We start from the raw sequence: 13840 nt of genomic DNA, 5'->3' as shown, positions 1-13840 counted from the left end.
ATTATGATGAATTGACTTTTATATATGATTGACAGTATGAATATGATTTCATGAAATTACATATTGACTTGTTATGCATAGTATTATTTGCCTGATTATTCAGTTAAAGGTATACACTGCTTACTGGGCTATTTAGCTCATGATAAGTTTTATGTTTTTCTTACAGATCCGGAAAATTAGCATGATGCGGGTTTTCGGTTGGGAGAGCGATTAGAGATGGAGTTAACTCATTGATTTAGGATTTTTCTCAGAATTGATTCAAGACTTTTAGTTTTGTTTTAGTGTTGACTTTGTCAGACAGTTACTTTTTTTTGAACACTAAGTTTTGATTTATTTTTGAATTAAGGTTTGATTATTGAATAAAAAAAAATTTATTTAACTGTTTGTGAAGATATCATGATGAGATGCCTTGCATGCTTATGAAAAAAGTATTCTATAAGTATACGGCGGTTGCCATAATCCTCGATTCAAATCTCGGATCGGGGGCGTGACAGTTAATCCTGCTTTTACTATTAGAAATGTCTTTATCTATTTTGTCATTAACCGGTGGTTAAATAAAAAGAGAGGAGGACCAAAAACCAACGCGTAGGTTCTTCAAAAAAAAAGGAAAATAAATCTAAGTACCTAAGCAGACATGATTTAAGCCAATTGATTTCCTTTCTTTTTCTAATCCAAGTTTAATTGGGACTTAGTTATATTACCAATCAGATGTTCTTTCAAATTCCCGGTGCTTGCCTCTTTAATTGTCTGTTATTAGGATTGCTAATCAGGCTACTTTTGTTGTAGCATCGGTGTTCATGCTAAGTTATGTGAACAATAACCGACTCCTTTACGTACCCAGTTTGACTTCTTTCGACCTTTTAATCTCAACAACTAAATTATCTGAACCTAATTTAATATTTCATTGAAAAATATTAAATCCTCTTGACGTACTACATTTTTGTTTAAGTAAACAAAATGAAGTAAATTTAAGAGCCTATCAATAAACCACAATTTCATACTCACTAACTCGACATTCCATAATCAAAGAAAGGAAAAAAAAAACTATCAATAAAAATATACATGATAAATTTTTAATTTGATAGAATATTGGAATCACCAACACTTATATAGGTTTCTACTTTTTTAAATTCCTATTCTTTTTGAATATTTTATATGCTGATTCTCATGGATATATTTACTGAAAAAATATAGTATCTGTTGGTTTACAAATAAAAGAAAAAAACACACAATGCCCTTGATATGATATTGTCCTCAAATTCCCCTATCTTCCAGGAACCTGGGATCTGGCACTCAATCACATTATTCTACTTGCCTGGGCACTCAATAATATTATTCCTCATGTGTCTTTGATTTACTACTCCTAGAGTTGCTGGCTGAAGAAAAGAAGTACAAGAAAAATGAGAGGAATTGGCACAGGTTGTTGATTTCCAACCTCCAAAACTCAAGGTGATAAATAGCGAGAAGGACATGCAGTCTGATCTTTTTCGAAGGACATGTCGCTTCGATCGCTCATCTTTGTCTCTACCGTGATAGTTGGAACCTTTCATTGATGCATCTCCATCTGCTAATTCTACTTCATCATGGGACTCAATTCTTATTCCTTGCTTTTCTTTTTTTTTTTTTTTTTATCCCCCCTCAAAAGAAGAGTCCAACCTTTTCCTCTCTCTCCTTTCTCTTTCTAAAAAAGACACGTGCATTGCACGTGCTTAGTACTAGTCTCAGCGGATCACCTCTACCAAACCGGCCCGACTTGGCCCAAAGCCTGCTCTGACTTGTGTCTTCTCTTTCCCAAAAGAGGATAAAGCTGAAAGATTTTTCCTTCTTATGCGGATCCAAAAAGAGAGAGAGGGGGGGAGAGAGAGAAAGAGAGCAAGTATGAAAAAATTCTGGTGCTCATATGATTTTTGCACTGAAGAGTTTTATATGATCCATCTCAAAGATAGATATATCTCATTCATTTTTGGAATACAATAAGCAATTACTAATGCAATACATAGCATGGCACGATGCTAAAAGAGCAATATGACAGTCATCTACAGTGGTCAATTCAGAAAAATTTTTGATTCGATATGGATTATTTTCACCACTATGAATCATTCTGGATAAATATTACAGGACTTTGGGGTTGCAAGGGTGGATCCTAGCCAAGCACAGAACGTGTTATACAGCTGTGTCCAAAAGAAAGTGGTAAGATGATGATAGCGAAAGGGAAGGAGCGAAAGAGCATCGTCGTGCATGATAACGCGCCGCGAAAACCGCTTCGGTCGGGCACCTCTCGAATTGTCGTGGTCGTGCATCCTTGGTGGTCACCGCATTCCCCACACCACGTGGCTGGCTTTAGACGAGTCCGTACTTCAAATAGTTTCCATCTGATCTTTCTTATTTATTTCCATTTCTAAATTAAAGTTGATCTTTACTTGCTTTCTGTTTTTTTTCAATTTTGCTCTACTGATGTGATACTAATAGTTCACATATTTTGGAAATAATACCGTAGGACTTGAATCATGTCAATGTAAATAATTCTCTTGCCATGTGATGAGAGAAGATTGGTGCAACTTCTATGTAATTGCTTGAACTTTTCATGTGCAAGCAATGGGCATCTCGAAGTATTATTGATGTATTAGTTATGGGTTCATTGGTGCATGATCTAGAACAACACTTGGAATTTCTAGTAAGTTTGAACTTAAACTTTTTGTGAAAAAAAAAAAAAAAAAAAAAAAAAAAAAAAAAAAAAAAAAAAAAAAAAAAAAAAAAAAAAAAGAGAAGAAGAGAGATAGAATCTAGTATTTTTGAAACAAAAAACTGGTAGTGGTCTTTAAGCTTGAAAAAGAGAAAATTCTCTTTTTGATCAGAACCATTTTTTCTGGTCATTGCTGTGATCAACTCATTCATGCGTGTACGCGGAGATGTTGGAAAGCATGTGGTGGATTGTAGATGGTGGCATCCACCATTATCTGCGAAACAGCCTCATCCCTTTGAGAAAAAATCTTCAACCTGAAATCTAGGTATTATGTGAGATTTACAATACTAAATTGCAACTTGAAGTCAAGGACTTAGGAAAAGAAAGATGTTCGGTGACAGTAAAATTTTTCTTGCATGCTTCCAGAAAATTGCAAGCTGGAATCATGTAATCAAACGTTGCTAATAAACAATTAAGTCAATAAGAGGATGTCCTTTGAATCATATGAGGCTTGTGGCACATGATGGCAAAAGTAAAAGGCACAATAATTTCTTTTGGTAGTCATGGGACAGTATCATTAACGCCGCCATAAAATGTTATGTAATACTAGGTTAAAGCAGCTCATTTGATACCAACATGTTGATATATAACTTTCTCATCAAATTGCTCATTGCCTTCTATTGGTGTTGATTATTTTAATCTTATGCCTTTGTCAAGGCCTTGTAGTTTAAACCACAATGCAATGGGTCCAGCATGATCCCTCCATATGAAACTATTTTATCTTCCACAAAAGGCTAAACCTATAGGAAAGTGGATCTGAATTGAATCATGTTCATCTAGCACTAAATGCATATACACCTCCAAACCACTCCAAAGAGTGATGAACATCAACCTTCAACCTCCAATTAAGGGTCCAATAAAAGGTAACAACAAAAACATAAATTTTAGATTAAACCCAGCTAATAACATGTTAATTATTTTGCAAATTTTAATTTGCAAGATATGAGATTACTTCAAGAATTCATTGGATCCTCATAATATATTGGCATGTATCCATCTAATAGCATGATTCAAGAGTTCCAACATTATATAAATATGCCATAATTATATCTAGGTATCTACTACTTCCATACCAACTCAAATAGAACTGTCCCTTTGAACAAACCACCATTCCAAACACAATGCCATGACCAGAATGGTGGGTCAAGTAAAAGCACTAGGATATTGTCATTTTTCGAGACACTGATCATTTTCTTCACACACCTACACAGGAAGGATCCACTCTATGACATCATTCTAGAGCTCAAACACATGGTAATGTGTCAGAAGAGGCCCACAAATTATGATACAAAACTCTCTCTCTCTCTCTCTCTCTCTCTCTCTCTCTCTCGCAGCACAAGCAGGAGAAGTCATGCAAAGAAATTTGATTTATTGTATCTCAATAATTCTTTCAGTGACAGGCAGATGTTCAGACCAGCCAATCCAACAGAAGACAGACACTTCTTCTAACAGAACAACAGAGACAAAACTTCTTTCCCTTCACACCGGTGTCCCCACAAGCCAAAAGCATGTCCAGTGGTTGTTTTGACTCTTATGACAATATTAATATCTGAGCTTCCAAGTAAATTCCAACATAGTTTTCAAATGCATAACCTCATTGCTGTCCTACTACGTAGTTGTAAACAACTTGCTTCAAGAATGCAGTCAGTCTTTGTGGAAAACAAGAATCTAACCATTAGTATATGTCTTTTTGTAACCTTGGCAACCATACTTGTTCCTCAAGCACTGTTCATAAGAAGAGAACAGCTGGTTTAGTTGTCTTTTGTCAAATTTTGCTCTTGATCTTTGGCAGAGAGAACATTGTGAAAAGACATGTACCTTTGCTTGACACCATTGTAGGATTCTTGCATTGAATAATGGTGGAAAGGGAACAAAAATATTTCCACACTTTCCCTCCAGTTTTAATTGGCAGGCAAGATTCACCAGAATAACAATCGAGATTTACACACACCAATGATGAAAACATTCAAAAGAAAGCAACCAAGAGAAAAAGGAATCAGTTGACAACAAGATACCCAAGGATATAGAGATAAAAGATGGTTTTGGCTATTTATTTTCCTGAGGATGAGGCAAAATATACTACTGTTTCAGGTTTGAAAAGCCCAGATCAAGAGCTTCGATGCAACATGTTTCTTTCTTTAAAAAAAGACTAGGATTGCAAAATGTCATAAAAATGAACAAAAAACTGTGTAAAGACTAATTTTTCTTCATATTTTTGGCACCAATTTGCACTAATTTGCATGAAACAGCAAACCTATCACACATATGATAACCATTTACAGCAGAGCATTTGAAAGCACATCAAGGCAGCAAAAGTTTATGATCTCTCTTTCTATTTACACCATTTTCAGAGAAACAAACCAAACAGAAGAGGACTTCCATCCACCACTGAACACACATATTGGATATAGGATAGCATTAGCAAGAGACATCTAGCTTCATCCACCATTAACAATTACATAACAGACTGAAAAAACACAAACTTTGACACAAACATGAAACCTCTCAAATATCTCTATCTATATGGATTGAAAATTAAGATAAGAAGGATTTGCTACAATGAAAATTAGAAAACAAGCAAATGACACGTACTAAACTTATTCACCGGCCATCTGCAGAAGTGAAGGACTCCGCAAATCCAGCAGGCCTGGCCGGAATGCTTCCCTTACTGTCATCAAGGCTCACTGAACTGGCATCTGTGGTGCCATCAGCAGCTTGCCATCCTTTTACCATTTGAAGGAGGGGTTGGCGTAAGTCAATGCCCAAACATTCTTCTTGATCATCTTTCATGGGCCTCCATTTGTCAACCAGTGGGGCGAGCACATTTACTGCATAGCCCATGTCAGGCCGTTGGTGAGGTTCTCGTGCAACACAATGGCCTGCAAGTTCTGCAATGATGGATATACTTTCAAAGGCCTCATCCGTGACATCAAGCGATGGGTCAACGGCATCCTTGAGCTTTTCCTTAGTAGTTTTCATGTAACAAAACCAAGATGCTAGATAACGGCTTTCCTCAGGCCGACCCTCATCAAGCGCTGCTAAACCAGTCACTAGCTCCATTAGCACCACTCCAAAACTGAATACATCAGCCTTTGTTGTGATTTTTCCAGTCACTGTTAAAAATCAAGACAGCAATATTTGAATCAATATAGTTGGTTTCAAAAATGAATTTGCTCAAATAAATTAGATGAACAAAAAAAATGGTTTCAGCATTAAGCTAGAATAATAACTTGTTCACTGTTTGTTATGTGGAGGAGTCTTCAGAAAAGATTGATGATAGACATATCTTACAAAATAGTTTCAGATTTCACAGAAACAATTATATATGATATAAATTACCTAGCAAACATTAAAAAAACTGACTCTGTGAAGAAATATATTAGCATTAGAACATGCATAATATCATTGTGAAACTTTAGTTCCAATACAATCCCAAAAAAAAAAAAAATCATGAAGGGCATACTTATATAAATTAATGGAGATCAATCTCCATATTTCCGGTTTGAGATTTTTTTCAAAAATTCAATTATGTTCAGATAGACATCAGATCATTTCTATAAAAATAACAAGCATGTCAGAAGCTCTTAACAAACAATTAAGGGCCTGCACAAGATTACCCCACCAATCTGTATAGTCAGAAAATCTTTTACATGAATGAGCACAGAAAGAAATGGAAAACAAAGAGATACAGGGGAAAGATATGCAACATTTAAGAAGTGCAAGTTGCACACAGATGTGCTCCATAATAATAAAATAATTCTAGATCAAGTATGCTAGAACCCCACAACCACCTGCAATAGACAATCTTTAAACAAGTTATCAACAACTCCATATTTAGTCCCAAGCATGCATAATTGAATCTCCTTTTTCTTTTGAATTATGATGAGTGAAACATATGCCTATTCATATTTAGTGAAAAAAAAAAATATAGGTTAGAAGACCTTACCAGCATATTCAGGAGCTAGATATCCAAATGTTCCTGCAAGCCTAGTCGCTACAGAATTCTTTCCATCAGGTGCAAGCTTAACAAGCCCAAAATCAGCAACTTTTGCCCTGTAGTCATCACTAAGGAGTATATTTGATGACTTAAGGTCTCTGTGGATGAAGCACTGATGAGCCAAGCTATGAAGATACTCCATCCCACGTGCAACATCCAGTGCAATATTAAGCCTCTTTTTCCAAGACAATGGCTCCAAATTGTGCTGCTTCCACTGAAAAAGATGCTGGCTCAAAGCTCCTTGTGGCATGTACTCATAAACTAGAAGCCTCTCATTGCCTTCCACACAATAACCCAATATGGATACTAAATTACGGTGCCGGACCTTCGTAAGAACTGCAATTTCTGCCTGGAATTCATCTAAAGCCTTGTTACTCAAAACAGCAGCCTCCATCCTCTTAACTGCTATCATCGTTCCATCATGCAGTTCTCCTTTGTAAACTACCCCAAATCCACCCTTTCCAACCACATTTTCTGGGGCAAAATTTCGAGTTGCATTACGAAGAACTTGCACTGATATTACAAAGTTCCCTCCTTCGAACACATTAAGTTTGCTCACACCACCATCCTCTCCACTCTGAAGATCACTACCAGCTATGCTGTTGCTGGCATTATTTGCAACCACAATCTTGACCATGTTGTCAACATCAGATGGGTCTCTAGGGTGGATAACAATTGAATTCGGTACTGTAAAAGCACTCTTTTTCCTCTTCCGACGGCAGAACAAAAGTAGAGAGACTAGTCCTACGACCGAAACACCAACTCCAATTGGGACAGCAATTATCAGAACATTCACCTTCTTTGAATTTTTTGAGCCAGTAGTAGATCCAGATCCCCCACCACTAGGAGAGGAAGATGAACCACCGGGAGCCGGTGGGGAGCCATTGCCAGATGGAGAACCTGAAGAATTAGAAGATTTAAATAATGGATTCCCATCAACAAGTACTGTCACACCATTACCGAACTTTGGAACAGGAGGAGAGAGATTGTTTGAAGAAAGATTCAACATTTGTAGGGATTTCAAGCTTGTTAAGTTTTGAGGAATTGTGCCAGTAAGATTGTTTCCATTAAGTCTGATGTTGGTAAGAGAATCTAATTCACCAAGGGAAGGGCTGATCGTGCCATCCAATTGAAAGTTAGCCAGATGTATGTCTGACACCTTATTAGCAGAGCAGGATATCCCCAACCAGCCAGAGCAAGGATCATTACCAGACCATGATTTAGCGAGATTCAGCGGGTAATTCACACCTTCGAGGAACTCCAGAAGTGCAGTGACTTCAGGTGAGCAAGGAAGTCCGGGAGTGGACTGGCAAAATAAATTCTGGGAGTAACTGAAATTGAATTTCACATTTGGAATAGGGCCCATGAAAAAATTGTTATCCAATTTCAGCGACCCGAGCTCCGGCAGAGAGGTTAGATTCGCCGGAATAAGGCCGACAAGCTGGTTGCCATTGAGCGACAGCTGCTGCAACGAAGTACAGGCCCCAATCTCGGTCGGGATTGGGCCGGTGAAGCCATTCCCATGAAGCCAAACATCGGTGAGCATGGTCATGGAGGCGATGACATTGATGGAGCCACTGAACCCCGGCCCATTCTGGTTGTTGAGCCACAGAATTTGCAGGTTCGACCCAGCGAAATTTGCTGGGATCTCACCTGAGAGACTGTTGTAGGACAGCTCCAAAACTTTCAGGTTAGACAACGTCCCCAAGAAGTCCGGCAGCCGACCGACAAGACTACAATTCATCAATGTGAGATTCATCAGCTGAACTGAATTTGCCAACTCCTGAGGCACCCTCCAGCCGGTGCTCTGATTCAAAGGGTTCTCATCCAAAGACATGACCTGCAAATTGGTGAGGCCGACGAAGAAATCCGAGGGAATGGTGTCGAACTGATTGCCGCTGAAATAGGCATACTGTAAGTTGGACAGCCCGCTGAAAGATGGCAATTTTCCAACGAAATTGTTTCTTTGAAAGCCAACATTGCTGAGCATCTCGAGCTTATTTAAATCTTGGGGGAGAGAACCACTCAGTCCAAGATTCGCCACCTGGATCTGCGACACCCGAGAACCATCACAGAAGACATGTTCCCACTTCTCGCCGCAGGGGTCCGTGCTGTTGGCCGGCCATTTCAGGAGCTCTGGATTGTCCAATCCCTTGCGGAATTCGTCGAGGATGGCCATGTCATTTGGGTCGGTGTCGCCCAAAACCGCCGAATTGAAGCACAAAATTGCACAGAAAAGAAGAAGAAGAGGACTGGTCCAAGTCCTCATGGCAGCACTCTAGCATTCAAACCAAAAATATACATTGAGACCTCCTAAAATCCAATTGCTACAAGAAATTGAGCAAGAGCAAGATACTTACATTGATTAAACCCTTTTGCTTCTTCTTTTTCTTCATCCTATCAATTGAAGAATCTTTGAGTGTGGAACAAATATGCTGATAAAGAGATGGGAAGGACCCAAATCATAAACAAACCATTGAAACTAACATAATCTGTATGGGTTTCTAAAGAGATGGGAAGCAGTGATGGAATAGATACTCACAGGGCCTGAACTCCAAAAGCTCTACGTAGATTGGGATTTCTGCGCCCAATCCAATTCCTTTTGCTTTCAGGCCATCAAAAGAGAGGGCAGGAGGAATATATGATTTAGATCTCTACTAAAGACCTTAAGGAACCCACTTTTTGTAGCAAAGGAGAAGCTTCCCATGAACTCCGGTACCTCGAAGGCTTTCTTGCCCCCATTAACGCCTCAAATTTCTCCGTTAGTGTGGTACAACAGTAAGCCACCCAAGAAAGACATTGAGGAATACCCCCCAAGAAAAAGAAGACCTCAATGTGTGGTGGACCGGAGACCAAAGAAAACGTGTCCGCTGTCTTAGAATTTTATCTTAGGTTTAGATTTTTTTTATGTCTCAATATATATATATATATATATATATATATATATATATATATAGGTTTTAGAGTTTTTTTTTAAAAATTTTTTAGTAAATATTAGCAAGGCTGTTTCTTGTTATGGATAACGTTGGTTCCTGGTATCAATAAAGAACGGTGCGATCCCCAAGAAATTCTTAATGGTGTTTTGATATTAATAATTACTTAACCTTTTACTGTTACGTAGACTAATTATAAGAATGGTTATCTGCATTAATTCCGGCTTGTGTTTTGCCTTAATCCAGTGGGGAAGGAATTAAATATCTTGTATTAAGAGTTGAGGTCATGATTAGATCAAACCAGGTGGGCTGTGTTCATTATTTTCCCTCCTTTTAAGTCACATCTTCCATGAGTTTTACGGGTAGCCCTTCTGCATTAAGTGTCCCTCACACATGGTGTATGATGACAATGTTGTCAGGCTGGCTTTCTTTATTCATTAGTTTTCACACTCTTTACGGTTCCATGTCCAGCATGAGGGACCACTTATGGTGACGATGAATTCTTGCTTTTGATTTTGCTTCCTAACTTTATTAAGGATGTTGCGGCCAATCGCCTCATCGTCCGATCGTCGAAAAGCATGCACCTGCAAAAGAAAGTCCGCACTAATCGGAGGCGGCTCCGACAGGGACCCTCCGACGGTCAAGTCAGAGAGGTGACTGGGCAACAGTGAAATGCAGACAGAGAGCTCTGAGAAGGAGAGAGGGAGAGGAAGAGAGAGAGAGGGAGGAGCGAGCCTGCGTATGTGGGAGAGACGGGCGGATCGACCCTTTGCACTGTTGCCTTCCCCGGTATATATAGTGGAGCACGGTATGGCGCCGTCATTAATGGCGCGGACAAGTGAGGAACTGTCAACTCACTGTAGACCGTCAGAGCCGCCGTGGAAATGTCATGTCGCCGTGTGGCCGTCTAATCACCAGGGTTGACCTCGCTCTCGGCGGGACAATGCCCCTGGGGAACTGTGCCGCATGTCCGTGTCAGAGCTGACAAGGTCCGGCGGCTGTACGGCGATGGGAGGAGACGGCCGACCCTTGGTCGGTGGCCAGCAGAGTGGCGTCGGGTTCCTCCGTCAGTCGGCGAGTTTCATGTGAGTCGGCCTCTGGGTCTGGTCGGTCGGGAGGGATACGCCCGACATACCTCCAGTCGGCGATTGGGCCATTAAAAAGCCGTCAGTAGCGTCCGTTAGTCGGTCACTCCCGGCTTTCAGTCGGAGACGGTCAGTCGGGCCCTCCGATAGTCGGAGACGGTCGGTCGGGCCGCCAGCCGGAGACGGTCGGTCGGGCCGCCAGTCGGTCGGGCCCTCCGATAGTCGGTCGGTCGGTCGGTGGGTTTCCCCCAACAGTTGCCCCCCTCCACTCCTAAGTCGGGTGATGAGCTGGCGACTAGGAGTGGATTTGTCGTACGCGAGGATCCGACCGTACCGCCGATTGATACGGTGTCCGGCGCCCTGTAAATGTCGAGAGGTTTACTGGCGCCCGACACCCAGTCGGCGCCAGGCGTCTCGTCCCATCAGCATCAGGTGTCGGTCGGCGCCGGACGTCCGCCGTGCCGGATGTCCCGCTGGTGTCAGCGATAAAACCGGTGCCAGGTGTCATATCCCATCGGGAAGTGGAACCGTCGTGTCCCATCGGGAAGTGGAACCGTCATTCCCGCCGTTCCCTCGGGAACTCCAAACGTCGCGTCCCGTCGGGAAGACAAAACGTCGCGTCCCGCCGCGACACGTGGCGTGTGGCCATCGGTTCGCGTTCGGTGGAGCGGATGGAGGCGACGTGGCGCAATCTGAAGGGGGGTGCATCGAACCGTCGGACCGTTGGACGGCCCTGATGATGCCACGCGGCGAAATCTGGGGAGTCTTTGCTGTGCGTGCCTTCATCTCGACCGTTGGGGAGCACTATATATACAAAGTTACCCCCACATGGTTTTTTACCCCTCTCATTTTTACAGTCGAGACTCTGCCCGCTTGAGCCTCCGCTCCAGGTACTTCTCCGCTCTATCTCCCATTTGCGACTCTTTCCTTCCAAGGGCTAGAGTAGCCTTCCCCTCTTTCTTTTTCCTTTCTTCCTTGCCATTTCTTTGAGCTCATGGCTAGGACGTCCCCACGAGGTAGTCGGTCGGGAGAGCCGACCGAAGACACTCGGTCGTCCCCGGAGGTGGAGGCTTCTTCACTTTCGGGGCCGAACGTCGATCGGCTCCGGGAGCAGTACTGCGTCCCGGAGCAGATTCGGCTGTTCGCCCCTGGCGCCGATGGTCGGGTTAATAGCCCGCCCGAGGGTCAGGTGGCCTTCTATCTGGAGGATCTCCGGGCCGGCCTTCGATTTTCGATTCCGGAGTTCGTCCGGAACGTTCTGGACTATTACGGGTTATGCCCGGCACAACTTGCGCCGAACTCAGTTCGGCTGATAGTCAGCTTCGCCCTCCTGTGTCGGCTTTTGCCGACCGAACCTCGGATCTCTCTTTTCCGAGTTTTCTTTGTCCTCCGCCCTCACCCTAAAGCCCGAGGGTGGTGGTACTTCATTCCTCGGAAAGGGCTCTCTTTCATTACTGGTCTTCCAACATCCATTCACGGATGGAAGAACCAGTTCTTCTTCACGTCGTCCTCTGCCCCTTGGGGGTTTCCAGTCCGTTGGGGGAACCCCCGAACCGATCCAAATGAGAACAGTCGGGTGGAGGCCGATGATCGGGAGGACTTCCATCGGCTAAAGGATATCTCGGTGCCGAAGCAGAGCGAGCTCGTCACCGAGCAGGCCTTGTACGACGCCGGCCTTAGCCCGGTCCCCCGTTTAGGTCGGTTTGCATTCTCCCGACATCTTCATTTTCTTTTCTGTCTTCTTCTTTAGCTCTAACCTTTCGTCGTCTTTTTCAGATATGCCGCCGAGGACGCGACTGTCGGCAGCCGACATTCGTCAGCACGCCGTGAGGAAGAGGCCGGCGGCAGGTGCCGGACCGTCGCAGCCTCCCAAGAGGCCCCGCGTGGTTCCGCCGAGCGAACCAGCCGGGTCGGAGGCGGAGCCGGTGATCGCACTGTCGGTACCGACAGTGCTTGTTGATGTCCCGTCCGAGGGACCGTCAGTCGGGGGAGCTGCTTCGCCCGACCGTCGAGCGGCTGACTCTGCCGGGGGCACGCCGACCGCCCAGCAGATTCCGGAGGTTCGGGAGGAAGTCCGCGAACCTGAGCTGCCGACGCATGCCACCGCCGCGCCGTCTGCCGAGACTCGGTCGGGCTCGAGCTTGCCGTCTATCTCCGACGTCAGGGCCTGGACGGCAAGCCGAGGTAAGGCCCCAATGGCGTCGGGTGACGAAGGTCGGTCGGCGGGCGGGTCGGCCGACTTTCCGCTTCCCGAGGGTGCGTCGGGCCTGGCCAACCACGACTTGGCCAGGAGACTATGCCAAGCACTCCTCCTTCCCGCCGACATCGAAGCGATGAAGAACCAGCGTGTCTCCGACATGCTGTCGTCCTTCTATCCGATGATGATCCGGGTAAGCTCCCCTTCCCTCTGTTTTTAATCGTAGCATCGCAAGTTCGGCTTACTAACAGTCGGCTCTTTTTTGTGCAGCTGGTCTTCAACATATCCGAGCTGGAGGCCGGATATCGGAAGTTTGGGGACATGCGCACGGCCTGGAGAGATAAGGTCGCGGGCCTCGAAGCCGAGAAGGCCATCCTTCTCGACCAATTTCAACAGTCGGTCGACCGGGAGAACCGACTCGAGGGGGAGGTCTCCCGATTTTCGGAGGAGATCTCCGGACTCAAGGAGGCCAAGGCGTCGCTGGAGTCGGAGCTCAAGTCGGCGAAGGATGACGCGGCCAAGAAGTCCCGGACCATCCGTCGGCTCCGACACGAGCGAGATAGCGTCGGCAAAGAGTTGGAGGGCGAGCGCGAGCAACTTCGGGCGAGTCTCGAGAACCTCGCCAAGGCTGAAGAGGGCCATGCCGCCGCTCAGGCCGACGCAGACGTTGCCAAAGTCGAATCAGAGTCGGCGAAGGTGGCTTTGGGTCGGGCGGTCGAGGTCTTCCGGGACTCAGAGGAGTACCGCGAAGAGCTCCTCGAGAGCGGCTACCTCTCGTACCAAGTCGGGTACGAGGATGCCCGGGAAGCCGTTCGGAGCTTGTACCCCGAACTTGACCTTAGCAACGTGGTTCTGCCAGGGTCGGAGGCCCCAGCTGCGGAGGAG

At 44.2% G+C, this 13840-nt stretch overlaps 2 protein-coding genes across 3 annotated transcripts in view; one reads left to right on the top strand and one right to left on the bottom strand.

Moving 5' to 3' along the window:
• Positions 1-5048: 5048 nt before the first annotated feature.
• LOC105036588 (receptor-like kinase TMK4) lies at positions 5049-9585 on the bottom strand. 2 transcript variants are annotated; one of them, XM_010912341.4, is made up of 4 exons: positions 9283-9585; positions 9101-9175; positions 6690-9018; positions 5049-5856 (listed from the first exon to the last, which is right to left on the bottom strand). In XM_010912341.4, exons 2-4 carry the CDS (start codon positions 9134-9136, stop codon positions 5345-5347), a joined length of 2877 nt encoding a protein of 958 aa, XP_010910643.2. In that variant the 5' UTR covers positions 9137-9175; positions 9283-9585; the 3' UTR covers positions 5049-5344. The 2 variants fall into 2 exon arrangements, with proteins under 2 accessions (XP_010910643.2, XP_073108044.1); XM_073251943.1 differs by having other exon boundaries at positions 9101-9137.
• Positions 9586-12948: 3363 nt separating this feature from the next.
• The window catches only part of LOC140855820 (uncharacterized), a 1009-nt gene continuing 117 nt past the window's right edge, over positions 12949-13840 (top strand). Inside the window, exons 1-2 of the mRNA XM_073252853.1 lie at positions 12949-13148; positions 13226-13651. Coding sequence (XP_073108954.1) covers positions 12954-13148; positions 13226-13651 — 621 coding nt within the window. The 5' untranslated portion in view covers positions 12949-12953. The remainder of the gene's footprint in view (positions 13149-13225; positions 13652-13840) is intronic.

This window comes from Elaeis guineensis, chromosome 1 (assembly GCF_000442705.2).
Source record: "Elaeis guineensis isolate ETL-2024a chromosome 1, EG11, whole genome shotgun sequence".
Lineage (NCBI taxonomy): Eukaryota > Viridiplantae > Streptophyta > Magnoliopsida > Arecales > Arecaceae > Elaeis > Elaeis guineensis.
This window is presented reverse-complemented; position numbering and strand designations above follow the sequence as displayed.

What these genes read in the sequence shown, in the direction of transcription:
- LOC105036588 (XM_010912341.4), bottom strand. Translation starts at nt 9,136, where the DNA reads ATGAAGAAAAAGAAGAAGCAAAAGGGTTTAATCAAT. An exon ending in AGCAAAAGGGTTTAATCAAT is followed by an intron (nt 9,019 to 9,100) that starts GTAAGTATCTTG and finishes TTTGAATGCTAG; the next exon opens with AGTGCTGCCATGAGGACTTG. An exon ending in TCTAGCTCCTGAATATGCTG is followed by an intron (nt 5,857 to 6,689) that starts GTAAGGTCTTCT and finishes GATTTTTAACAG; the next exon opens with TGACTGGAAAAATCACAACA.